The sequence below is a fragment of the Caloenas nicobarica genome, chromosome 1 (genome assembly GCF_036013445.1).
Source record: "Caloenas nicobarica isolate bCalNic1 chromosome 1, bCalNic1.hap1, whole genome shotgun sequence".
NCBI classification, from domain to species: domain Eukaryota; kingdom Metazoa; phylum Chordata; class Aves; order Columbiformes; family Columbidae; genus Caloenas; species Caloenas nicobarica.
Genome location: NC_088245.1, coordinates 135,229,058 through 135,256,345, shown reverse-complemented (window position 1 = coordinate 135,256,345; position 27,288 = coordinate 135,229,058). Strand labels below are relative to the sequence as shown.

Sequence of the window (27,288 nt, the reverse complement as noted above, 5' to 3'; positions counted from 1 at the left end):
CCTCCCCAGCGCCGAGTACAGTGGCACAATCACTTCTGTATGAGGGTAGACCAGGAGTCAACCAGTACTCCAAGAGCCCCTACAAACAGAGGAGAGGAGGGCAGGACCATTCCTGCACGGGACCTACAATTTCTCCAAAGGGAGGTCACGCTGCTCGAGCAGAGACAGAGTGTGGATGTTCCTGGTCTGGGCACAAAGTCCTCTTCTTCGCATCCACTATGTATTAAAGCAAAGGGGCTGAATTTGATTTTATGAGCTTTCCCTGAGCATGGGTGAAATTAAAATCAATGACACTCATCTGCTCTCTGCAGGAGTAGTCCCCAGTTCAGCAGAAACACACTAAATCAAAGTCAGAAAAACAAGTGTTCCTGTACCAGGCTCTCCAGCACCTTCTATAGCACCGATGTATTATTAGGTTTTCTCTTTTGTATCTTTCTCCCTCTGGACAATGGAGGGTTAAATATACAATCATGTTGATATATTCAGCTGATCCATGAACAGCCGGTGGGGGGTTGGGGGAGGGGCGGGGAAGAAAACAAACAAACAAACAAAAAAAAAAGGTGGCCTATAATCATAGGGAATCAGCAATCCAGGCTCTAGAGGAGTAAATCCATAGAAGGTAAATCAAAAACTACAAGTTAAGAGAACTAAATTCTAAATTTAAGTCCTAGCACCACTCAAGAGGGAATTTTTTTAAATATTTCAAAGAACTTCCAAAATTATTTGCAATTAGTGCTAAAAATAGTTAGGAAATATTTCAAATAGTCCTTAAAGAAGGGAGATGAAGAGCAGTTTTGTGAGGAACGAATTTAACCATGAGCCAGTTCCCAGTCTCTCCATGGCTGACAGACACCTTTGTGACCCTCTGACACCAAGATTTTATTTATTCCTGCCTCAGTTTTTCTGTCTAGAGAACACCAACAGTAAGACCTTCTTTCCAAAGTAAGAGTACATTTGAACATCTATAAAATGCTTTTTAAAATGTGATTTGAAATACATACACAAAACCAGAGGAGTGTGGACTTTTCAGGGATCTCTTGCAAAAGAAAATGTCACACAGAAATGCTAAGATACCAGAATCAAAGTATATGCGTTGATTCTCCTCCTTCTGCACAGAGACAATATTTACTAAAATTAACTGGCCTTTATGATTTTTAGTTATTATTTTTGGAAAATATTGTGACTATTTTTTGTTTAAAAACCTAATTACTTCAGTTAGCATTTCAAAATGAAGTAAATTGCAGTGCCTTCCATTACACCTTTTATTAACATCAAAGGACTGGTTCAGCCCATTAACAATAATAAGCTACATAGTGAGGAGACATTTATTATTTTTATTTTACTAGTTAATTCCATTATGGTAGTTTTTAATATTTCACTGTTCACTTCTTCAATAATTATTCCTAAAAGTCTAGTACATCTTACTTTATAAGGAAACTTTACTATCATATCAATTACTTTGCCAAAAATGCTGCTTGATGCCTATTTATGAAAGGACAGACCTTTCCACTGTATTTTAATTTATGTTTATTCACAAAGTGGTACAGTTTTCATATATTTTGAAGAAAATTTGATCTGTTAACAAACCAAAACCATAGTTCTTAGAAAGAGCAGTCCAGAAGAAGACACAGTTTTATAAAATATCCTGGTGAAGTCACACTACCAGTGGAGCCTTTCCTGTTTTAAAACCTCACTACAGACTACACCAAAGGACTAATTCCACTAATAAAACTGGAGCCAAACAAATTATCTTCAGATAAAGATGTCTACGAGAGAGTTTTGCTAGTGTCTGATGAAAAATTTAAGAGCAGCATGGTATTCAAGGAATCTGCTTAATTATTGCCATCTTATTCTTGTGGCATTTTTAGTCTACATATTCTGTATACTTCAGGGTGAAAGATGGTATTTTTTGACATCAGAGAAAAACCTGCAGGTTTTTACTAAATAGTCTATCTATGGTAGAACTATTGAGTAAGGATAAGGCATTGAGCTGAATACCAGACTTTTAACAGCAACAGTTTCTGCTAGTAAAACATTTACTAATAGGAATGAAGGAACAAAAGCAACCAGGAATGCCTTTGCATCTGGAAATGGTTACAGAAACCAAAATGGTAGCAGTGTATAAAGTAGCACAGTCATATAATCCTTATTTTTTTTTTTTTTTTAAAAAAAAGGGTGGGTTGGAAAAAGATATTTGACACTTTTGCCTTTTTAAAAATTGAAATATTTTAAAGGTATAAATTAATTTTAAAAGCTCATTTTTAGTGTGGGTTTTTTTTCCAACTTTATTATGAACTTTTGAGACTGAAATTATAGCACACACATAAGTAAAATATTCAGTTTCAGTCCAATCAGCTCTAGTGCACAGCTCCGCTCCAATCACTTTTGATAGCACAAAAGCACAAAGAAGCTCACTTTAAGGAGTCCACATGTGTTTAATCTTTGATTAATTGAACCAAAACTAAGCGCCTCCAGACGTATTTCTTTTAATCACGGGGAAGATATCTTTTCAGCTGTTTTGCTAGTAGGAGAGAGTCAGCAGATGTCTGCCTGGTCTAAAGGGAATTTCTCTTTCTCTGGAGAAAACAGTTTAAATATGAGAGGAACAGACATATGCTGACTATGCACTGCTTAACAGATGACGTAGAGAAGCATCTACTACCGCAGGGAATGGAACAGGGCAGTTTTCAAATTAAATTTCTTTCAAATTCAAAGCAATCAGCTGAAATCAATTTACATACAGGATGCAAGTTAAGTCAGACAGTTCTCATCACAACAGCTCCCAGACACAAAGGCACAAATCTGTCTTTGTCAGCAGTATGATTTTAAAGAAAGGTTTTAATGCTATGACAGTAAAAAGAAAAAAAATCCATTTCTTCACAATTTTAAACACAGCTTGTACTTTTTTGGGGGGGAAATGATGATACAATATAACAATAATAAAATAACTATCAATATGAATTATTCGCCAAAGGTTCTACGTTCATACACAAAATGGTATTGGCACAATGCAAATTTATCTCAAAATTTAACCCAGGATAAAGTCTTTCAATATTTCAGGAAAACATGTTTAAAAATGTATTGGTGAGGGGGAAAGGCATCAGAACAATCAGTGCATGGAGATTCCTACTCAGCATTTTATTTGTCTGACTTTATTCTTTTGCCTATATCCTTTTGCCCACAGGCCTATGTCCTATATCATTATCTGGGATATGAAAACACTCAAAAATAGAAAGGTTCTCCCTCACTTCATCTAGTTTTACCAAGATGTCTTGGGAAGGGGGTGGAAGAGGAGAGCTTGGTGGCTGGGAGAAGCAAGATCAAGAGTTTAAAGCAGAAACTGGGAGAAAATATACTAGATACCTATTAGTTGAAAATGGCATATAAATCTCCCTTAGACCAGAAGTAGCTCACCAAGCAGAAAAAAGAAGAGACGGCCAATGGTCCCAGTTTATTTCATAACTTCCACCAAGGAGCTCCCTCTGAGCTCTGCTTGAGGCTCCGTCTTTCAGAGCTCACCGGCACACAGGCTCCAGATCTATCAAACAGCACATCACTTGGCACCGGGGAAAGAGGAGGACACAGCAGAGACTGAAAAGAAAGTGGTATCAAAACCTCCACTTCCTTCTTCATGTAATTAGGATGCCTGCCTTTATTGGTATTTACACTAGATGTTACCAGTCTGAATTGTCTTCTACAGGCTTCTGAATAGCAACAGCAGAACTAAGGAGAGCTTTGGTATCAATCCACATGAACAATTTTAATTAAATCACATTCTTTCTCTGAAAGTAATGACTGATGAGTCTAAATCAGCAAGGCATAGCTTCCACCTTGTTTTAAGAACAAGCATCTCCAGTCTTCATTCAAGGTTTCAGATAATCTTTTACTCAGAGTCACCATTCCACAGAAAGACTGACACCACTTCCTGTGATTTATGAATTTGCTGAGCTGCTCTGCAATTTCTGGCAAGACTACAAAACGCGTAATTTCCATGATCATCCATCCCAGCATGGTCACCATAAAATCCTAAATTACTCATCTGCATAAGCATCATCACTATAGTCACAACATCATAATCGACTAAGAACTCTGTTGGCTAACAGTAACCTCAATTCCTCTAATCCGTGGTTTCTGGGAAGACACAAATATTCAAGACCAGCTTTCTTGGGTTGGACAAAGGGCTCATGTAGCCTGTTATTTTGCCCTGACCTTGGCAGGAGTAGATAACTGCAATGAATAGGAATCTTTTATTTACATGCTCTGTTTGTTGTCTTTTATGTATCAGCATCTAGAAAAAGCTTTCATTTTTTGTATCGATATCATTGTTATTCACTAACAATACCACTGACCTGTGAACTGCCTTGAGCACACAGTTAGCTGTAATGCTCAAATATATTGACACACATTCTCTTAGTCCTCCTAGTCTGCTACCAAAATATATTGAATCTTAGCACTTCAGATCTAGCATGAAAGAAATAAACAATATAGGCTTCCAAATATCTCCACGGAACAACCAAAATCCTAAAACACTAATCTTAAAACTGTAAGTTATACAGCCTTCGGATCTTTCACAATTACTATTGAACATTCCCAAATGCATACATGTTGTATCTTAGATAATACACATACAATTTTCCTTTAAGAATAAACTTAGACTCACCACAAAATGATGTCTACCATACCAAACTGTACCAGTTAAGAAATATACTTAAGTTACGGCATTTACAGTCAAGCTTCGGTGTTTTGGTTTTCTGTTGTTTGTGTTTTAAACCTGTATATCATTATACTCTTCAATGCATCAATTAATCTTGTAACCCTCTCTGCAGCATGAACATCCTGCAATTCTGATATGGCACATTCCTTATTCTATTAATTTATTTCATGAGTACAAGTAAGGCTGAATCATTAAAACTTCACCAAGCAACTCCAAAAAAAGTAACTCTCTTTGTCTCTGCCACTGGCCCCGCAAGGGTGGACATTTTCCTGAAGAAACTTAGTCTTTGAACAAAACAACAAACGAAAAACTCAAAAAAGAAAGACCATTTGGGATATCTTAAACCTAAGTGCAGACTTGGGGGAAAAAAAAAAAAAAAAGCCAACCACAACTTTTATGAGACTTTGCCAAATAAATTGTAAACAACATAAACAGCATGTTTACCATACACAGGCTATCATCGTATCTTGCTGCAAAGTACTGCATACAGCATGCGAGCACAGCAAATCAGCTCCTTCTAGTAGGAACCCATGTACCAGCAAACTCTGAAACCCATCACCCATTCTCAGCAGCCTACAACTGGAGGGAAGACTCTCTTTCCAAAGAATTTACTGTGGCGTGCCACGGTACCCCACTGCTGACAAAGTTCAGAAGAAAGCTCCTGAACCTCTGACAGCAGTAAAAAGTAATAAAAATATAAAGTAAAATAAAATAAGGCCTACTTTTGACTCAGCATGAATACATATTCTTCCAAGTGAGTCCCCAGTCAACCAACTAAATCTTAGCTATCTTCGCTATAGGAGTTTTTCTTTTGGATCCCATATAACAGATTTGATCTCAAACAATCAATATAGAGGCGACGCCTTTAAAACCAAAGGAGTCAACTTATGTGCACTTTGCACTCCAAGTATTTCTGTCATCACTGGAATGGAACCAATTTTAAATACATTAATACTTCTAGAAGAAATGTACTTTGAGTTACTGTACATCAAAGTACTGATAACTAAGTACAGGTTATTCTGACATGTTAAGCACTTAATGGAAGCTGCAGCGTGCACCACGGCATGTCTCTACTGGCCCACTGCAAAGAGGATGCAAACAAAATGACCATGAGTTAAAATTGAGTTAATAAACCTTTTAGTGAAGTGGCAGTAGGGATTATGGCTATAGTAGCAATGTTCCACCAACAAGCGAGGGGGGCTGCCCTCCCCAAGACAAAAAGAGAAAAGATCATACTAAAACTAACAATAAATACAATAAAAAAATGCGGAAAGGTCATCAACAAAAGTTGAGGGTATTTTTTCCCTGATCTCATGAGGTATGAATGGTAAAACAGCATGCAAAAGAATTAAGTCATTAAAAATCATTTTAGCACAAATTTTAACAACAAAATTCTTTAAGTATTTTTAGTAAGAAATGTGAAAATATAGCAATGTAAATGTAACAGCATTATCCAATATGTAGCACTGTTAAGCACAGTCAGTTATATAGATCTGCTGATCCTGACAGCAAATAAACAGAACCGTTCTTCTCACGTTCACCCAATGCTAAAATGATATGACCTGGTTCATATTTAGTTCCTCTCTTTAATGAAGAAAAGAACAAATGGTTTGGTTAGAAAGGGCATATTTTTCTCTGAGGCCACAGGCGCCTCAAATTGTGGAAATTCTGATACTTGTCCAAAATGTTTCATTTACTGTCATGCAACTGAAAAAGGGAGTAACATGTTGCTTGCCTGATTCTTTCAACACACCAGTGACTGCACATAAAGTATACTTTAAAAGACAGAACACTTATAAAAATTAAGTTTTGAATTTTGACAGTGTTGCATAACTTGCAGCTAACAATACGAACAGTAACATGGGAAGACCCTGTCTTGCCTAAAGTTAAAAGCGAGAAAGAATTTTGCAGCTAACTGAACAGCTCATATTCTGCTAACACAGGAAAATTAGGTACAGGAAAGTCATCACGGATCTTTAGATTCTGTAGCAGCTTTTTATTCATCTGCCAAAGGAATTTCAGAACAACAGGGGATATTTCATTTTACCAACAATAATTAATGAGGCTGCTGATGAAACCATCTTTTTCACAGAAAGGTTAACTCTGTTTCTTGTAATTCAAAGGACCATGAAGTATTTTTAACAATAAGGCACCTACACTGACTGTATGCCATTTTTATTCCTTTTAAATAATTTTAAAAGTGCAAAGTATTTTTTGAACCAGAACAGTCATCTAGTATGTACTGAAGATTACATTACAATGATGACAAAGCTACACATGAAAGAATCATGCCAAATTCCCTGTCATAAATATAACTCTTCTCTAAAAACTCATTATGACATGGCAAGGGGAGAAGGAGGAAAAAAAAGGAAATAGTCTAATTCAGTAGGAAACATCAGATTTCATGTGTCCATTTCATCAAATAAAATAATCTTTAAGTAATTCAGCCACCTTCTCTGAAACTTGACATGGGTCAGGTGTGAACCACTTGCATGATAAGTTCTGTTCCTAAAGAACACGAACATAGAGACTCAACGCATTGCCTTCACATTGGGACAGTCCAATTGAAGACAACCTAAAATTATGGCTTATTACCACCCAGCAGAGGAGATCACCCTAGTGATGTTTGTTCTCATTTGGAGTCTCCTGAAAGATTTTGTTCTGTTTGCACCATACTATGAGTTCAGACTGACATTCTTCAAATGTGTCACTATTCCATTTTTAAACCATGTTACAGGACCGTCATGGAGAGCATTCAGGATAGCCATGGAAGCCTCATGGAAGACCAGTTTTTCTAACCCTTAACTAGCAATATAAAGTTAATAATAATATGATGAAACCTGAGTACCGTAGTAGCCATAATATTTAAGCGGTTCCATTTGCTGCACTGCTCGATTTCTGTGCACCCTCACTCCCCATCTCCTTTTGTGTTTGCTTGATTCACGTCGGAATTTAAAGAAGCGAGGTTTTTAAAGCACCTGCTATTTTCATCAGGTTTAACTCAATACGTCACAACATCGTTTTTATTTAATGAAAAAATAGAAAGAAAAAAGTACAATGTTCACATCTCAAACTTTCAGGAATACTACTATGCTTAAGAGAGAGAACACCTGTGCAATCACACACACACTATCATCTAGAAATATGACAGTAGAGTTTCAATGAAGTTATTTTTTTAGTTTCTCCACCTTTTGTCATTCACTCTCATGGGTAGGTTTCTACATTATGCTACGTAACAGACACCCACAAGATCTGGAGATAGAATTTTCCTCAAAAAGGAGTAACTGGAAGAAAACAAAAGAAAAAAATTAAACACTGAATCAAACTATCACACACCAAAAACTGAATTTCGTCTTGATCAGGTGCATCCATTCATTAGGACAACTAGTTTTCCTAGCAGTTTGTAGTAATTCAGGCTTACTATGCAGCTGCAACAAGCATTGAAAGGGTCAAGTTCACAGCAAGCCTATCACTGATAAATGCTAGGTTTTAAAAAGCATTAGCAACAGCACTACTATTAAAACCTTCTATGCCTCAAGCAACTTTTGTTTATGCCATTGGTTGTGGTAAGCAATGGGTACAGCTTCACTCAATTTTTTTGATATGTACATAGGAGCTTAACAAGATTCTTGTAAAACTGAGATTTGCCTTTGTTATATATGCACATAAGCATTCAAATTAAGTCACTTATTCATCAGTAAGACATTACCAGCTCAGGTAACAAAAATATGCACATTTTTTCTTTAATTTCAGCTTGGCTTAAAACATTGATGTTGTACACTGGCAGTCAGGAGGGCAAGTTTACTAATATAGCCTAGTACCATACAGTCTGAATATACAATGAAAACAATACACAAAGAAATACGACTTTTCATTGTGAGAAAGATATTGCCGTTTTAGAAGTACTGAACAGACAGAGCTGTTAAATCATCTTTCTTATCAATTCTGTGCTACATAAGTTTTTTTTTTATTTGTTCACTTTTGAAGTCACAGCATAGCAAGTCTATAACTAGGATGTTGCTGGGATTTGATGTAGAAAGTATTCGGACTATTATCCATTGCAAACTGAAAACAAATGTGAGCAAACTTTCATACACAACAGCCTACTTAGTGTAAAATATCCTATTATTGAGGTTTGTGGTAACAGATGTGTGTATATACTTCACAAATACTTTTGCAAAAGCATTGCTCTTGAGAAGGAAATGCATATATCAACGGAAAATGGAAACGTCGTGATAAAAGATACCCTAGAACTTTCACGGCAAAAGTGAAGTTTCCCTCAAAAAAACATGATTTGAAATGAAGATTCATGAAGCCACTGACCAGCAAATGTAAGTAATTTCATTTGCATTTGTTTCTTCTTCGCATCCTCAAAACCTTTAGGGTGCTAAAAGATGACCATACCCCTGCAGCTACTGTCGTCAACTCTTGACACGGGTAGTTTTCTACATAATGCTATATAACAGACAGCCATGAGATCTGGAGATAAAATCTTCCTCAAAAAGGAGTAAATGGAGGAAAAGGAAAAATTAAACACTGAATCAAATTATCAAACACCAGTAACTGAATTTGGTCTTGATCAGGTGCATCCGTTCACCAGACAATCCTGAGAGACTCAAGCAGACAAAGCAGCCGTAGCCACCTTCCAGTCTGCCCGTGGGTAACTTTCCACTTTTCCAAATCTACTTCTACTTCTCTGCTGTGAAAATTGACTTTTCTTTCCCAAATGTTTACGTGACAGCCAAAAGAGTCTCTAGCCCTTACTGTGAGTATCAAGCATGGTTCCATTTCGTGCTCCCACCTGTAAAAGCTGACATTTATAGAGAGAATTACCCAGTTTCATTTTGACAGGGACATGCCCTTTTTCACGTACTTTAGGACCTTTCACCACCAGAGAATGTGTCACTGGTAGGCAGTAATCCGAAACCAGTTACATTCCTCAAAAACAAAACAGAGAGCTAATTTAAGTAGGTCTCCAGTGATCAAAAGGCTGAGTTCAGGAAGTCAAGAAGAGTGAGGCAAATGGACTTGTAGCAGCCTAAATCAGAAGGATGACTCCAGACTGCTATCTCATTATCCCATCGCCCACCCTTTCCGGGCTACTCGACTGAAACTTCATTCTTCTGCAAATTAACTTTGAACACATACAGCGAGTCTTCATTTCAGAAATTTTGTGGGAATAATGTTTCAAATAAAGATGAAACCAGTCAACTAGTACAAAAGAAGAAAAATCTCCCAATTAAACAGAAGTTACATCTATTTCATTTAATTGACTTGTAATTCAGCTTTCTGCTGGGTTCCTATTTATGCAAATTTACATCCTTCCCATTTATGAAGATCTTACAGATCTACATTACACAGAAAGAGTCATGTAATATTAAATGAGAAAGCTAATTTGCACAGAGCTGTGTAGCTTACAATAGTTTTTACCAGTCCCTAAAGCAGGGGTGTCAAACTCGTTTTCACTGGAGGCCACATGAGCCTCACGGTTGCCTTCAAAAGGCCGAAGGTAACTTTAGGAACTGTGTAGGACTGTATAAATGTAACTACTCCTAAAATTACATTCAGCCTTTTGAAGGCAATCGCAAGGCTGATGTGGCTGACGCTGAAAATGAGTTTGACACCCCTGCTCTAAAGTATCTGAGATATTTTAATTCTTCAAATATCAAGTGGCTAGCTATTTCTTTAGAGAAAGTTACACTCCCTGCAACATAACCAAACAGAATATAGAGTCAGTGGGGGTTCAAGTACTCCATTTCATAGATTTCAGAAAGATACCACTCTTCACCAGTCAGAAGGATCATCTTATTTTTAAGGCCTGTTTAGGGGTCTGGATGGGGCACTGTTTCAAGGAAAAAAAAAATACTGAAACTGCAGGAAATACAGCTGCAAAAATATTTATATATAAATGAAATAACATTATGGAGAAGAAATGACAAATCTCCAGTGCTACGTGTAGACACGTGCGATCTTCAAACATTTTAGAAGGGCCACAAGAAGCAGAGATTGAATAATAAAGAAACTTACTTAATCCAGTTTGCTGATAACAAATGGTATTTACATCATGTTTAATGGTATTAATTGAGGACTACACTATCATGACAGAAGCACATATCAGTGGAAGAAAATGTAGCATCCTTTGGATTAAATGACATGCACATCTTAGTCAAGCCATCAAAGAAAGGCTGATGAACAGAAAAGAATGAAGCAGAGGCAAAACTCTCCCTTGTAATTTTATGATTTTAGTCTCTCTCCCCTTGTGGTTATCACATCTAAAGCTATTTTTAAAGTTCTTAAAATACACATGTATTTAAGCAGATAAAACAGCTTTTAGTATATCGCACCTCTGAAATATTTGTAGATTTGAAATGCCTCTACATTTATGTCTTTGTAACTTTGGAATTTATGCACAGTGTACTTAAGGAAGATGTCCGCCTTAGTCCATAAAGAGTTTGTTGCCCACGTAATATCTTGAAAACGAGCATTGGAACTGCTTTAAAAAAAGTTATCTGCCTGAAGGAGTAACAGACATGAAATATTATTTTTAGTATTAACCTGAACCTGAAGTCAAATCTACACATCCATTGAACAGTAAAGGAATTTCATCTAATTGAAATTGTTACTATAAGAGGTGATGGAAGAAAACGTGATAAATTCCCTGTCACGTTATGAAACCAACTGTTACAGCCAGGAGCTGCTTCTTCCAGAGAGAGCTACCTGTTAAAGTGTGAAAAACACTTCTGCTTTCTGTGTTTCACAAAAGTTTTTTTTATTAAACTTGTAGCATCAAAGCATATCACCAGATGAGTACTCTGAAGTATCTTCTGCACTTTGTAAATGGAAACCAAATAAAGGCAATTTTACTCTGCAAACATACAAAAATTAAACTATAGCATAAGGATTTCTTGAATAGCAGTTGTATATGACTACATGTATACAAATGTAAAAGCTGAGGTGCTCAAACCAGGTGTACTGAGAAGCTCATCAAACCAGTTAGCTGACTTGCAGCAATTCACTCTGAATGTAGCTACAGTTTATAATGATGATAGCTTTACAGCTATCATGCACAGATTTTGAATTTAATGCAAATTTATTTCCACCAGCCTTCAACTCTTTCCTTGTTCTTCACCTTTCCTGTGCTACTTAAAGAGTTTTGGTGCTCTCGCACTTTCACATCACTACCTTTTCTATTAAAGCATAACTTTTCTGTTAAAATTTGTTGCCTATAATCTGCTGATATACATTTAAAACTATTTACCATCATACTAGAAATCTTATTTCCAAATATAGATTGTGATTTTTTTTTTTCCCCTTACAGCATTGTCAGTGTTTAGTTTCTGACACTAGCTCTTGATACGGGAGTAATGTTGTGATGGATTAAGAACTTAATGCTATACTATTATTAGGTGGTGTACATTTGAACCCCTTTGAAGAGACACCCATGTTTTATATTTTGTCTTGAGTGTTGGCACAGGCTCTTAAGAAATGTGTAACGATATCAATACTTTGCAGTCAGACCCTGTAATTTAGACTCTACTGTAATCACATGATTTGATGCAGTGGTGATGAACATGTTTAGCAATTACATGCCAGTTGAACTGATGCACACCATAGCGTACCAACCACCAAGGTCTACCTCATGTTTCTGGGTTCTGATGAAAAATTGTGGAAGACACAGAAACACTACCTGCATTTCAAACATTACTCCAAGGTACATCACAAACCAAAAGAATTCAAAATAAGCATGCCCATCCATGCTGCTTTGCTGCATGGACAGAACATTAAAACCAATTTCAAGAGTCAGTAAGTGGTGCTATGAAGTAAACAACAGCAATTAGATAAAAATCAAAAATCAAACATTAATGCTCACTGAAAATTACATCTACAAAATACTGGATATAATATTTGTGAGTAACCAATCAACAGATAATTTAAACAGGTTATAAATTTATTGGATATACTTCCAGCTAGCCAGACATTAATTACTTTTAGTACTAAAAGCAGTGACAAGGCAACAGCACAGCCATAGATCTTAATCATCTGTATTTACTGTATTATATGCAATGCTCAAGATCCTTCTGGTATTAGAATGATAAAAGTCCTTGGGATTTTCTGTGAATGTCAGTGAGACCAGACAAATGGCTCAAGTAAATGCAGAAATTTATAGTCTATTTCCTTTGCTTTCAGTGACATCATGAAAATCTAGACCTTTTTCTAAAGTTACACACCAACACTGGCATTTATTTAACAGAAGCCTCACCAGAGCTGGTTAACAACATGAATTGTTTAGTCAGAGAGATGAGTGTTTTGAGAGCACAACTCACCCAGTTCTGAGCTAGCTCTTCAACACGACACCACATGAATTGCTACGGATTACAGAGGAAGCCTATAAAAGCAACTTAAAATAGGTACCTAATTTCTGAACTGCAAAGTTTCCTCTCATACTTCAGTACCCCAAAACTGATATTTTTTGACCTACACTTTGGACTCCATTTGAATGCTTAAAGCCCTTTCATGTACACTCTCTTCCTTTAAAATAAGTAGAGTTTAAAGGGTATACAGGAAGAGATAAGCATTACAAAGTGATGTGAACATACTTGACTGCTCCTTCCGTTGGCCAAATACTTAGAACTAGTGAGATAATTTGTGGTCCACTTCCAACAATTCCAAATGTACCCTATTAGATTAAATCCTGGCTATCCTGCCTCCAATTACACATTGCATTTTGCATGGTTGTATGGAGAGGAAAAAACATCTGTAAATTGAAATTAAGTATACAAAATCTAGCAAATATTAAGTAATCATAATTGCATAGAAACACAAAAGTAGCAAGAATGCACAAAAATGTCTCAGTTTCTACAGTGATATGATACCTCTTCTGGTTATTTTTCTGTTATCCTACCTCTGTATCAATAATAATTAACTGTACAGTTCCTTCATTGCTTTTAAGCCAGTCCCTCACAGGCAGCTCACACTTATTTTTTTAGCTTCAAAGAACATCAAAGCAAGTGGTTGTTACCAAAAAAGTGAAAAAAAAAAAAAAAAAAAAGTAGTACTTACTTGCCACCTCCAGCGACGCATTATGACTTACAGCTTCCCCAAGGTAATTCCTTGCCACGCAGACATAGACCCCTTCATCTGGCCTACTCTTGCGCCCATGCACAATACGTAAGAAAAATAAAGATCCGCTGGGCAGCAGCATGCGGTGGGAGCGCGGATCATCCTTGTCCGTTTCCACTCTTTCCCCCCCTTTGTACCACTCAATGGTGGGGGTCGGCCTTCCTTCAGCTTTACAGTTTAAAGTTGCCGGTTCTCCTTTGGAAACAATTAGATCAGAAGGGTGTTCGACAATTCGAGGTGGGAAATCTTCTTGCCGAAGACGGGAGCCTGCAATGTAAAAAACACAAAACTTTCTCAGATCATTGCCAGGTACAGTCACTGCGTTCTGCAACACAACTACTTAACCATTATCCTGTAGTATGTGATTTAATAAGAACAGCTATTACCATCTTTTTAAAGTGAAAAAAGCAGCACCTTAATGCATTTCATTGTGTGCAAGGTTCTCGCCAGTGAACGCATTCAAAAACATTTTTTCAACAGGCAACCTAGACTAGTGAACTAAACCGCCATGTTCCTAAATTGCATCTATTTTTATATTGATCTATTCATTTATATAAATCTATACTTATACAATTATGAAAAATTAATCCTACAGATACTCTACATGCATCAGACCACCTCTATCAGCAAAACTGGTACTGCTAATTCATAACACAAAGTCATAGTCAACCTCATTTGACCTTTTGGAAAGCCCATTAATTCATGCAGTGTCTGCAGAGTAAGTCAAACATCTCCAGCGCTCACAAAGTTGCTTTATTTCACTTGTACTGTCGACTCTTTTTAGTCACTTGTTAAGCAGTACCAGAGAGGTACAAATGAATGCAGTGCCCTAGTGCTTCTTCCACCTCTTGTGTCGAGGAAAACTAGAGAAACTTTTTAAATTATAAAAATTTTTACTGTCTCCAACCTAGAACTCCAATACAATGTGAGACAACAGTATCAGGGATAAAAGAAAAGCTCCAAGCAAACAAGACACTCTTCCACAAAAGCATTTGATTTCAAACTAATTCAAGCTCCAAGCTGATACTTGGTATAAAAAAAATAATAAAAATAATAGTATGGACTGATATATAACACAGAGGAATATGGCAACCAACTGGATGCCCAAGAATTCCAAATTAGGAATAAGCAGCTACCAAAACTCTTGGGGTTTTAAACTGTTGACTAAATTTCAAACTACCATTTTCCTTATTTCTCTCTTTCTTGATATACAACTCTGCCATGGATAAAATTAGTCTCTTGGATCACCGATTCCTGATTATTACAATTTTAAATGTCAGGATTCTTTATTAACATTAATAACATGGGTTTTGAACAGCTGTGAAGCACTAGAAAGAAACACAAGATTATTCACTGCAGGTTAATAGACCATAAACTAGTATGAAAAAAGGGAAGAAGACAAGGAGAGGAGAGTCCCAGAGAGAGATCTGTTTTCAATATATACTATATGTGTGTATTATATATATAAAATAAAAAATATTCTAAAATGCAGGACTTTACATGAAAGTTTATTTCACATTTCCTCCACCTCAAAATAATCAATTCAAATTAAACGATACACTAATCGGCTAGCACAAACCACACATTTCCTAATCTCTGGTAGTATGGCTTGACTATATTGAAATATATTTGCATTCTGTATGCATTAAAAGAAGAAAGTTTTATATTAACATTATTGATCATTAAATACAAAATAACTCAAACAGCAATAAACCTACTCTTTAGTCCTTCGAGGAAAGAACGTAAGTAGTACGGTATTCAGGGCTATATTCCTAAATTACAAGAAATATTTAATCACTTATTTGCCGATTTCTGTTCAGTTATTCAGAATATTGCAATATTTTGTAGTACCTCAAATATAATTACTTGTTTGCTTTATGTTTACTTTTGCCTACAACAACTGCCTGAGACATGAAAACTAAAGCATGGGCCGACAGAATAGCAGCCAGGAAACTCCTGAATCCTTTTGCTGGCTGCACACGAGCCCTGGACATCACACTAAAACAAGATTGAGCTGCACCGCCTAGAGGTACAGCACAGGCCAGCTCCAGTGAGAGGAGAGCTAAAAGTGCAAAAAAATAAAAACATGCTAACCAGTACTGGTCTTTTGCAGTAGCTAAAAGAAGCCTCTGATACTTCTGTTTCCTCTGAGCACACATCTTAGGCCTTGCAAACTGCATTTGTATCTACTGATCCTGAACTTTTACACGGCTTTTGTGAAAAGCCCCTCATGCAATAATGCTGCTGCCCTCACAGTTGAGGTGGCCCATCTTAGATCTCTTTTTCCAAAGTAAAAATGACTAGACAGGGATAAAAACCTTGTTTTGTTTATACTTCCGCTCACTTACTATGTACCTCACAAGGAAAGGCACAGAAACAAAGGATGCAAGAGGAAAAACCAACTGTTATAAGTCACTCTGGAAATATAAAAAGCCAAGTTCAACATAAAATGTTTAGAGATAGTTAAGAATTGTTTTAAAAAACAAAGTCTGCACATATGCTAGTATGTATCATGTTTATATTTTCACAGATAATGCTAGCCAACCAGCACATGATATTGTATAATCCTCCCATTATTTGTCAGCCTGGTCCAGATCATAAATAAATTAAATATCTTTTTCAGATATATTGTCTGCACACTTTCCATACAGACATTCAAGTGACTGTACACTAACTTCAAGTACTGTACAGAATGCATGTGTAAAGACTAACCTCTAAACTTTCTTTAAAACTGAGACTCAAAAGTCTTACAGAGGAAAAAAGTTCCCAGGAAATTCTAGGAATGCTCATTCATATACTTTTTAAATTTCTTTGCTGGGTAACATTAGAGGAGTAAAAATTACAGAAATGTCCATTAAAAAATATATATATATATATATATATATATGTGTATATGTGTATATATATATATATATATGTGTATATGTATATATATATATATATGTGTGTGTGTGTATATGTATATATATATATATATGTGTATATGTATATATATATGTGTATATGTATATATATATATATGTGTATATGTGTATATATATATGTGTGTATATATATATGTATATATATGTGTGTATATATATATGTATATATATGTGTGTATATATGTATATATATATGTATATATGTATATATATATATGTGTATATATATATATGTGTGTGTATATATATATATGTGTATATATATATATATGTGTATATATATATATATATATATATATATATATATATATATATATATATATATATAATCCTAGCATTTTATGAAGTAACACTTATCTAGAAAATTTCATAAAACTGATTAAAGCAGAAAGGGACAAAAGTTGCACAAGTAGTTGACTGGCACATAGCAAGTATTAACCACAGATTTAGTGACAACTGCCTAAGGGGTATAATGGCCTTGACAACCAAGTTATAATCTTTCTATGTATCTAGACTTTTATTTAAAAAAATAAAAATAAAAAAAAAAAATCTTTCCTTCCTTTTAGCATAGTTATTTACGCTGCATTTACGTTTTATTGAGAAGAAGCAGCTTCAATTATCAACATAAATCATACAGTGGGCACCAATCCTGTAATTTTCCTGTCAAGAATCCTTCCCAAGGGGATATTTGGTGAAAAAAATAGAAGCAGAACACCCATTACATGCTGGATCTGCCATTAAATATACAACAGAACTTTTTCTTCTCCCCAAAGATGACAGCACTGTGTTACAGGAGCTAACCAACTAGTGCTCCCTGCTTTTATTATAACTCAAGTCTTCCATAAAAAGTCAACAGGATGCCACCAATTAAAGTATGCCATACTAATTGTTTCATGCTGCTACTTAAAAGAACAATTATATGAAATCATGTTTCCAGTTTCTTGGACTGTGCCACAACTATTTTTACAAGAATTCAAACACCAAAATAAACAGATGCGAAGGTTCAAAGAAAGCTAGCATTAGATGAATGGTAAACTCGTAGAGACAAGATTTGCTTTTATGCCCACCTTAAAACTCCCTGTTGGTAGCATAAAGAAACATAACGTATTGAAAAATAGCAGGGAATGTGTTTAAATGTGAAAGCTGCTGATACCAGGGGTGCAAACTCTGTGCTGTTCTCCTTCGGGGGGGAGAAAAAAAAAAAAATTATGTGGTACTAGAACAAAGTGCCTCAAATATGAACCATGCAGCCTGAGACAGTTAAAAATCAAGACCATACCTACAGTCAATCTAAACTTCAGCTCAGATGTATATGGAAAACCTTATTTCCCAAGATCTATATATCTAAATAGTAATTTATCCTGTCCTATAAAAATGCTGCATGACAGACTGTGTCTTTAGCCAAGCGCCAAAAAGCCAGTATACTCTTGGACCCATTTCTTTTCTGTTTTACGAGTACAGTATTTAACACTGATTTTCAGTGCACGAAATCATAGAATAGTTTAGGTTGAAAGGGACCTTTAAAGGTCATCCAGTCCAACCCCCCTGCAATGTGCAGGCACATCTCTGGTCTTTTATTTATTGAAATACTTCACATTGTAATGTAAGATCTGAGCAACTGGCTCAATTGCTATCAAAGTTATTAGTAAAACACTAACAAACAAAACTACAGGTTTAAAACCAAGGTTAGGAGATTCCTGCAAACAGCTATACTTCATCAGAATGTAACACCATTCCCAATTGCCTAGTGTTTCCACTACGTATTACTTAATCTCTTTCAGAAGCTTTTCAGAAACAGGGGGAGGAATCTTTTGTGGTTTTATGTTGACCGGAAAGATGCTCCATAACACTCTTGCTCTAGTGGTTAGAAATCTTTCTCTAATCATCAGGTTAAACATATCCTTGAGTAGTAAATACCTTATTCCTCCTATGCTTGAGCTCCCCTTAATTCAGATCTCTCCACATACTTCTTGGGATTTTTATCCCTTTGACATGCAGATTACAACCTTCTCATTTTTACCATCCTCTGAGATTTTGTGTTCTTGTCGTTGTTAGAAGGCAATGAACTAATCTCATCTGATTTTCCCCTCATAAGACTCACTCACCTTTTCCTTGTCTTAAATTCTAGTTTGAGTTCATCCTTTTTGAACATGAAAGACCCAAACAATACACACTTAAGAGGCAAGCAGACTTTGAATACCATTTCACTGCAAAGCAATATCACATCATGTTACAAAGGAAAAATACCTGCGGGGGGAGCGGGGGGGGGGGCGGAAATCAAAGTATTCTTCTGCAAGTGGCTTTTCTGCTTCAAGACATTCAGCTAACTTACCCTACTGGGTTTACCTCTTCCCAGACAAAAAATAATTTTCAAGAAAAAAACAACAGAACAAGTAAGATTCACAGAGACCTTGTTCCATTCACTTTCTCTCAACTTCTCCAACTTTTTTTAATATTCTTACTGTTTGTATACTACTCTTGTTCAGCCTAAATAAAACATCCAATTTCCTGAGCTTTGCAGCCTGCACATTAAAGAGCAACTACTTCAAAATTTCCTTTACAAGTGCTGCGGTCTTCCCTCCATAACCAAAGACATGAAATAATTAATGAAGCCAGTAATGCTGTGCCTATTTGGATTTTCCCCAATGTTAACTGTGTAGGAACAGAAATTTCATTTTTTAATTCTACTTCGGCATAAAGCACAAGAGCCAAATCTGCATATAACTGATATTTCTGAAATATTGATTGGAGAACAGCATCATTCATTTTGTCACTTTGGACTCAGAAAATAGGTCTTTGCACAGAGAGTTTTATTTACCACAGCTGTTCATCTCTAAAAACTGAGTATTGAACATTTAGTCTAGAAAAAAATAGTTATGTTTTTTACCTAAATCTTGCCAATACTTTGCCCAGTCATAACAGTGAACATTTCCATAACTTCTTTAAAAGGATACCAATTTTGTGAACAAAAATACCAGGTGATAGAGGTCTTACAGTCCTGCAAGTAAGCCAGTATTTATACATAGAAGAGAAAAATGAATAGCAGGAACATAACAGCACCATCACATCACTTGATTAATGCCCACCCAGGACTACAGGTTTATTGAAATGCATTTTAAGATGCGCTGAATTGTTCCAAATATTGGTCCAGGAATACGTCCAGTTCTTTCCAATAACTTAGATACCATAAAATGTGACAAGCAAGGCTCTCACTTTGGATCAGTAGAGTCTGCAATTCCCCTACATATTCCCAATGAAGAGCAACATCTCCATTTCTTTTTCCAAGCATGTAATAGAAAACAAGTGAGCAAGATGTAACTAAAAAGAAAAGCACTGAACGATAACTGATCATTCCTACTGTGAAACCACTGTGATGTTCCCTGAAAAAGAAGTTGTTCTTTTTTCAGTTCACACCATTATGTCAAAGAATCCTTTTGCTTCCCTTGTTCAATTTCTATTTGGAGCTCCTGTTCCTAATGAGACATAAAATTATTAATAAATGTTCTTTTTCATTATATCTGTTATTATACTAAAGAATATTTTTGGGTAAGGCAAGTTGTACTTTAAATACAAAGTGACTGTAAGATAAAACAAGAAATTTCGTGGGCCTTGGCTTTCAAACTTAAGTTGTAGGCACCCACAAAACATTTTTCCCTCTTAGAAAGACAATCTTAGAGTATTTTACGTTGCTAAGACACCGTGAATTACAACTACATTTCTGTCATGGCTACCACACTATCAGGAGATGTCAGCAGCCAATGATTTACCATACACTTATGGCTAAAAAATACTAGAATAACCACAGCAAGCCTGGAGTTTTAAGCCATGTCTGTCTCTCTGAAACAAGAGATTAAATGGGAGCTGTGCTAAAAATGCCTCAAATCCAGACTGATCTTTTATCTGGCTCTTATACTCAGAAAAGACATAACCTAAGTATTGGAAGCTATGGACTTCCAATTTACACAATTCTCACGTCCTGATCAACTGAACAGGAGCTAGCTTAAGTATTATAGTAATAAGCTTAATAAACATGGGAGAAAAATAAAAACCATTTATACATCACATTTGTTTAAATAGTTTCTGTTCCTTATTCTGCAGTAAATCCAGACATATACGATTAGATCAGAAAAAGCCATAAAATTTTATGCAACAAGACTTCTGGAAAGATGTACAGCATCTTATAGTTATTTAAATACTCTGCCTGGTGGGAGTGAAAAACAATATTGGCAGGTACTGTACTGCACAGATATTAACACTGAGTCTTTGTTTTAATACCTAAAGACATATTTCCCAGGAGACTCTAAGAGAGACTAGCTCTCTAAAATCACTTTTAACAAAGAAGCTGAAAGCAGCAACAGTAAAAGTCATGCTTTAGTTTCTTAATCTAAAATTAAATACAGCTCTTCTAAATTGCTCTTGAACAAACCATTTATTTTGAAGAGAGGCAGCTTTACAGTCAATCTTTGTTATGAGAACATACGCTACTGGTTTGTCCAGCAGTTAGCATAAATAACTCCTGACCTGGTTATTCATTAAATTAGCTAGAATATAAATTTAAAATAATAATATTTATATTGAGCTCTGTAAGAGGCTAACATTTACATAAAACCTCAGGCAGTAGGTAATGTTCCCAGTGCAAAAAAAGCATTCAGTTTTACTTTTTATCTCTCTCAGTTCCACTTTCTGGCAAGATATTTATCTCATCTGACTTTAGAAGATACTGGAATAGCCCAAGATAGCAGTATCTAGAGCACTGACTTTGGAAATCAAATCTCAGTCAATAAAAACTACAATATCCCACACCAAACAGGTAAGTTGGGAATAGCATTTTCCCTTAGAGAAAACATTAATGAAATTACAGGAGTGTTTTCATTAGTAATGCAAAATCAACTATGACACAGTGAGCAACCACACTGTACTTGAAAACAAACACACTGGTAATAAAGCCTACTTCATTAGTCATTTTCTCTTTGAAATGGCTGCAGTAATGCTGGGAGATATTTCCTACCCTGTGATGATACTGAGAATAAGAACACAAGAACAAGACCAAGAACGTCCGAGATGCATCTGAAGGCAAGCTCATCTTTGGAGATTTAGATGTGACAACCTGGCAATAACAAACTGCTTGGAGACGATCACGCTCAATGGCAGGATGAGTAAGCAGTGGGGTCAGGAAGGTAGAGGGGAACACAGCGAAGATCATGTCGTTTCAATAGCTGCACAGACCCTGGGCTTGCAGTCAAGAGTGTAAAAAGGATGGCTGGGGGGAAAAACGTGGCAAAGGATTATTGAGAGGCTGCAAATATGAGGTAGAGCTGATGTAAAGAGTGACTGGAAGACCATGAGGGAAACTTGGTATCACTACGTATTTGAAATATAGCAAAGTGATAGGATTTGATGATAATTGGATAATTCTGTGGGTAATAGAGCTGAAAAGATATTGAAAAGGGTCACTGGTTAAACAGAGGAGCTGGGACAAGGCAGGAAGATCTGGGACAGCTCAGAGCAATCACTGATGCCCTTTTCTTCCCTGAGAGATTGTGTTCCCTACAAAAAAAGGCCTCACAACTCTGATCTGTTGTCAGCAGCCTCACTGACACACCTGAGAAGAAAAAACAGACACAGTAAATGTGAAAGTGTGAGGACAGAGGCTGCTGTGAGTCACATAAGAATTGCCATTTCGAGAGCTTGCTTTTCTAAAGAGCAGTGAGGGACGACGATTAGGAAACACAGAAGATACAGTCAGGCTCTCCTCATCTCCATCTTCGATCCTTGTCCTCAATCATGTTTTATGCAAGACAGAAAGAGCATCTCGTTGGCTGCGAACCACTGCTTTGCCATTTGGGACAGGAAAACAGAACTTGGAGAAAAACAATGATAGTGCACCAAAAACAGAGGAGAACTCTTAGCTGCACTGAAGGAAGCAAATGAACTGCCAATTTAGTAAAAATGCCTACGACTCAAAATTAAGTAGATATCTTATATTAATATAATAATTTTTCATATATCAACACGTTTTATAAGGTGCTACACACTTTTAAAAACGTATTCTATGTTGATTATTCAGATGTCAGCCATACTGATACAGAAAAATTGTACTTCACCTTCAAGTTTGTCTGTAGTCAGCACCAAAGATTTCACCTGTTTGTGGTGTGATCACAACATGGTAAGCTATTTTAATCCAAAATTTTTATCTATGTGGCCAAACAAATAAAACACAAAATATCATTCTGCATGATCATACTCATTAACCAAAAAAAAAACCCAAACCTGAAGATATACCTGCTTTTTGGGTTGTTCTTTTTTAGAATCATCTAGTTATGAAAACAAATGTAATGCATTCTCTCCGTATTATTTTAGATGAGTTGCCCTCACATTCTTCCATACATTCCAAAGCCATCTCCTACCATGCTTAGGAAAACCATCTTCTAATTAATTTCCAATTCCAGATTCAGTGTGAGATTGAATCTGATATTGATCAACTGCAAGTTCAAATATCAGAGAGATGCTGAGAGACAGGAAAAAGGATCCTTATTTCTGCAGTCTATAAGGAAGTCAGAGAAACAGCAATTCCCAACAGGGCTAAGGGTTTTCTCTTCTCAGCTCCATCAGGCAACACTCTTCAACTCTGCAGCAACAGAAGCCCAGTATTGTAACATCACAGGCAAAAACATTTCTATGCTTATGCCTGTGCCAATTTTGGTACTTCTCATACAATTGATATTGCCATTTATTCTTGTTTCCAAATTAGATTTAGAGATAAATATGAGGATTCAAAACACCTCTCTGAAGTCCTACTTTTTAAGCTGATTACAGATTTGTTTCAGAGGTAAGGGTGAACGAAATATCAAAACCACTCTCATAAATCCAAATGCTAGGTATTATTAGGAAGGTTATGTCAGCTCAGGAATAAGTTTGAATTTAATTACTCAGTAATTACAAAAAAGAATTACTATTAAGCAGTTCAGTTTCCTTATTTCTATTGTTATTATTTTAATGTGTTAAATATTTGGATTAAAACAGCTTTTTTTTCACACCGCTTAAATCCATTTGACTTTTTGAACAACATTAAGTTTGGACAAATGCAAAAAGCCCAGACATGTTCAATTACAAGTTGTTACTGCAGTAACACAACACTGTCATGCTTTGGTTGCATAAAGAAGAATGGAAATCTAAATCTAAATGAAAAACTATTTTCAATGTGTTGTTTACAATTACATAAAATGTTCAGATCAGTATCAATTAAAATATTTTAGAACTGATAGTTTTTTAAAAATATTAAAATCAAATAACCACTTATTTAAAAGCCATCTATCTCTATCCTCTTTCCAAAACATACTTTTCTTCAAATATAAAGCTAAGTAAATCAGTATGAAAAGCATAAAAGACGACATGCTCTCAGGGGAAAGCAACAAATATCTCCTCCTGAGAGGAAAAAAAAGAACTCTGATCCCACTGGCTTAGAAATTTAACACCTGTTGAACTTCTAAGAATACTGCTAGTCAAATCAGACCGCACTGCTGGACACCAACGTCTCAATGACTCTGTGAGAGATGATTCTTTTTGCCAATAACAACAGTATCAACACAGAGTTTTCAGAGAACCTGTGAAATATTTTACCTTCCCAAATAAATGCAGGTTAGCCACACAGTCCTCAAAATGTATTTCAGCTCATATGTGTACTACAAATCCATGAGTTACCTGGCATAGCAATCACCATGACGTTCACTGCATGATGACTGAAGCTACCTTTCTGTTGCTGTTTTTTCACCAATATAAAGACACGACAAAACAGCAAACAAACGTTCACCTAAAATAAATTTCCACCTATCAAAACCATCAAAATCACCTCTTTCTGAGCAACTGCGCAATGTTTTCCCTTTGACTGTGTTTGAATTTCCTGTTCTTCAAAAGGTCATATAGTCCACTTGGTTTAGTTTTTGTTTCTTAAAAGGTTTCTTTGGTTCCAAATTCAAACTAAAAAAAAAAAAAAAAAAAAAAAAAGAGATCTTCCACATGCCCATTTGTTTTACAAATGTTTTTACTTACTCCTTTGTACAAAGCATAACTTTACAATGCTAACATTGAATCCAACTGCAGGTGAATGGCATTAAACACAGAAGGCCACACCCCTGGACTTCCTTAAATGCGCAATAGTACGGGCCCAGAAGAGCGAGTTTTCTTCTCTGAGGGATGAAGAATTAATGCTGCCTTTTCATCTGTGCTCGGATTTCCCATCCCAGAGCATGACTGCAGAAAATCTAGTGGAAAATCATCAAAAAATTTCAGCCAACATCTCTGCCACTTGTACACCTTCTCAACTGGATTTTAGTTCTGGTTGTAGTGAAAATGGTATAACCTGAATACAACCACAGTGAAGACTTGAGTATTACTCAGTGGCTACTACAAAGTTTCCTAAAAACATGGCCTGGAGAAGTTCTATTAATCAGGCTTATGTATTTACTCCTACATAAACCTGAAGTCATCTTGATCACCTACACCTATGCATCCAGAGTTCCTACACTTTGAGCTCTGAATCATGTTACGAGGAAAGCTCTCTTAAAAATGCCAAGAAACAAAGCCACGCAGGGAGTTGCTCAGCGCCATAAACTCATCCCCTACCAACACACACAGCAAAATTTCTCAGTTATCCAAATATCAGAGGATGTCAGAGGATGTAGGGAGGCAACTAGGAAAGCTAAGGCCTCCTTAGAGTTAAACCTGGCGAGAGGGGTCAAGGACAACAGGAAGAGCTTCTTCAAATACATGGCAGAGAAAACTAACACCAGAGGCAATGTAGGCCCACTGATGAACGGGGTGGGTGCCCTGGTGACAGAAGATACAGAGAAGGCAGAGTTACTGAATGCCTTCTTTGTCTCTGTCTACTCTGCCGGAGGCTGTCCTGAGGAGCCCCGTACCCCTGAGGCCCCAGAGGAAGGCAGGGCAATGGAGGAGTTTGCCTTAGTTGATGAGGACTCGGTTAGGGACCAGTTAAGCAATCTGGACATCCATAAATCCATGGGTCCAGATGGGATGCACCCGCGGGTGCTGCGGGAGCTGGCTGAAGTCATTGCTGGACCGCTCTCCATCATCTTTGCCAAGTCTTGGGAAACGGGAGAGGTGCCTGAGGACTGGAGGAAAGCAAATGTCACTCCGGTCTTCAAAAAGGGCAAGAAGGAGGACCCGGGCAACTATAGACCGGTCAGCCTCACCTCCATCCCTGGGAAAGTGATGGAACACCTTATCCTTGGTGCCATCTTAAGACATATCAAGGATAAGAGGGTCATCAGGGACAGTCAACATGGCTTCACCAAGGGGAAGTCGTGTTTGACCAACCTCATAGCCTTTTATGAAGACGTAACAAGGTGGACTGACGATGGCAGAGCGGTGGATGTGGTCTACCTTGACTTCAGCAAAGCATTTGACACCGTCTCCCACAGCATCCTCACGGCAACACTGAGGAAGTGTGGACTGGATGATCAGGTAGTGAGGTGGACTGCAAACTGGCTGAAGGAGAGAAGCCAGAGAGTCGTGATCAATGGGGCAGAGTCTGGTTGGAGGCCTGTATCTAGTGGAGTGCCTCAAGGGTCAGTTCTGGGACCAATACTGTTCAATATATTCATCAATGACTTGGATGAGGGAATTGAGTGTACTATCAGCAAGTTTGCTGATGACACCAAGCTGGGAGGAGGGGCTGACACGCCAGAAGGCTGTGCTGCCATCCAGCGAGATCTGGACAGGCTAGAGAGTTGGGCGGGGAAAAATTTAATGAAATATAACAAGGGAAAATGTAGAGTCTTACATCTGGGCAGGAACAACCCCAGGTTCCAGTACAGGTTGGGGAATGACATATTAGAGAGCAGTGGAGGGGAAAGGGACCTGGGGGTCCTGGTGGACAGCAGGATGACCATGAGCCAGCACTGTGCCCTTGTGGCCAAGAAGGCCAATGGCATCCTGGGGTGATTAGAAGGGGGGTGGTTAGTAGGTCGAGAGAGGTTCTCCTTCCCCTCTACTCTGCCCTGGTGAGACCTCATCTGGAATATTGTGTCCAGTTCTGGGCCCCTCAGTTCAAGAAGGACAAGGAACTGCTGGAGAGAGTCCAGCGCAGGGCCACAAAGATGATGAAGGGAGTGGAGCATCTCCCTTATGAGGAAAGGCTGAGGGAGCTGGGTCTCTTTAGCTTGGAGAAGAGGAGACTGAGGGGTGACCTCATCAATGTTTATAAATATAGAAAGGGTGGGTGTCACGAGGATGGAACCAGGCTCTTCTCGGTGACAACCAACAGTAAGACAAGGGGTAATGGGTTCAAGCTGGAACACAAGAGGTTCCACTTAAATTTGAGAAGAAACTTCTTCTCAGTGAGGGTGACAGAACACTGGAACAGGCTGCCCAGGGAGGTGGTGGATTCTCCTTCTCTGGAGACATTCAAAACCCGCCTGGACGCCTTCCTGTGTAACCTCACCTAGGTGTTCCTGCCCTAGCAGGGGGATTGGACTAGATGACCTTTTGAGGTCCCTTCCAATCCCTAAC

General features: G+C 37.1%; 1 protein-coding gene across 1 annotated transcript in view; it reads right to left on the bottom strand.

The window, feature by feature from the left end:
- Nucleotides 1–27,288, bottom strand: part of ROBO1 (roundabout guidance receptor 1) — a 313,646-nt gene that overhangs the window by 251,342 nt on the left and 35,016 nt on the right. The window contains exon 2 of the mRNA XM_065628684.1: nucleotides 13,775–14,101. Coding sequence (XP_065484756.1) covers nucleotides 13,775–14,101 — 327 coding nt within the window. The remainder of the gene's footprint in view (nucleotides 1–13,774; nucleotides 14,102–27,288) is intronic.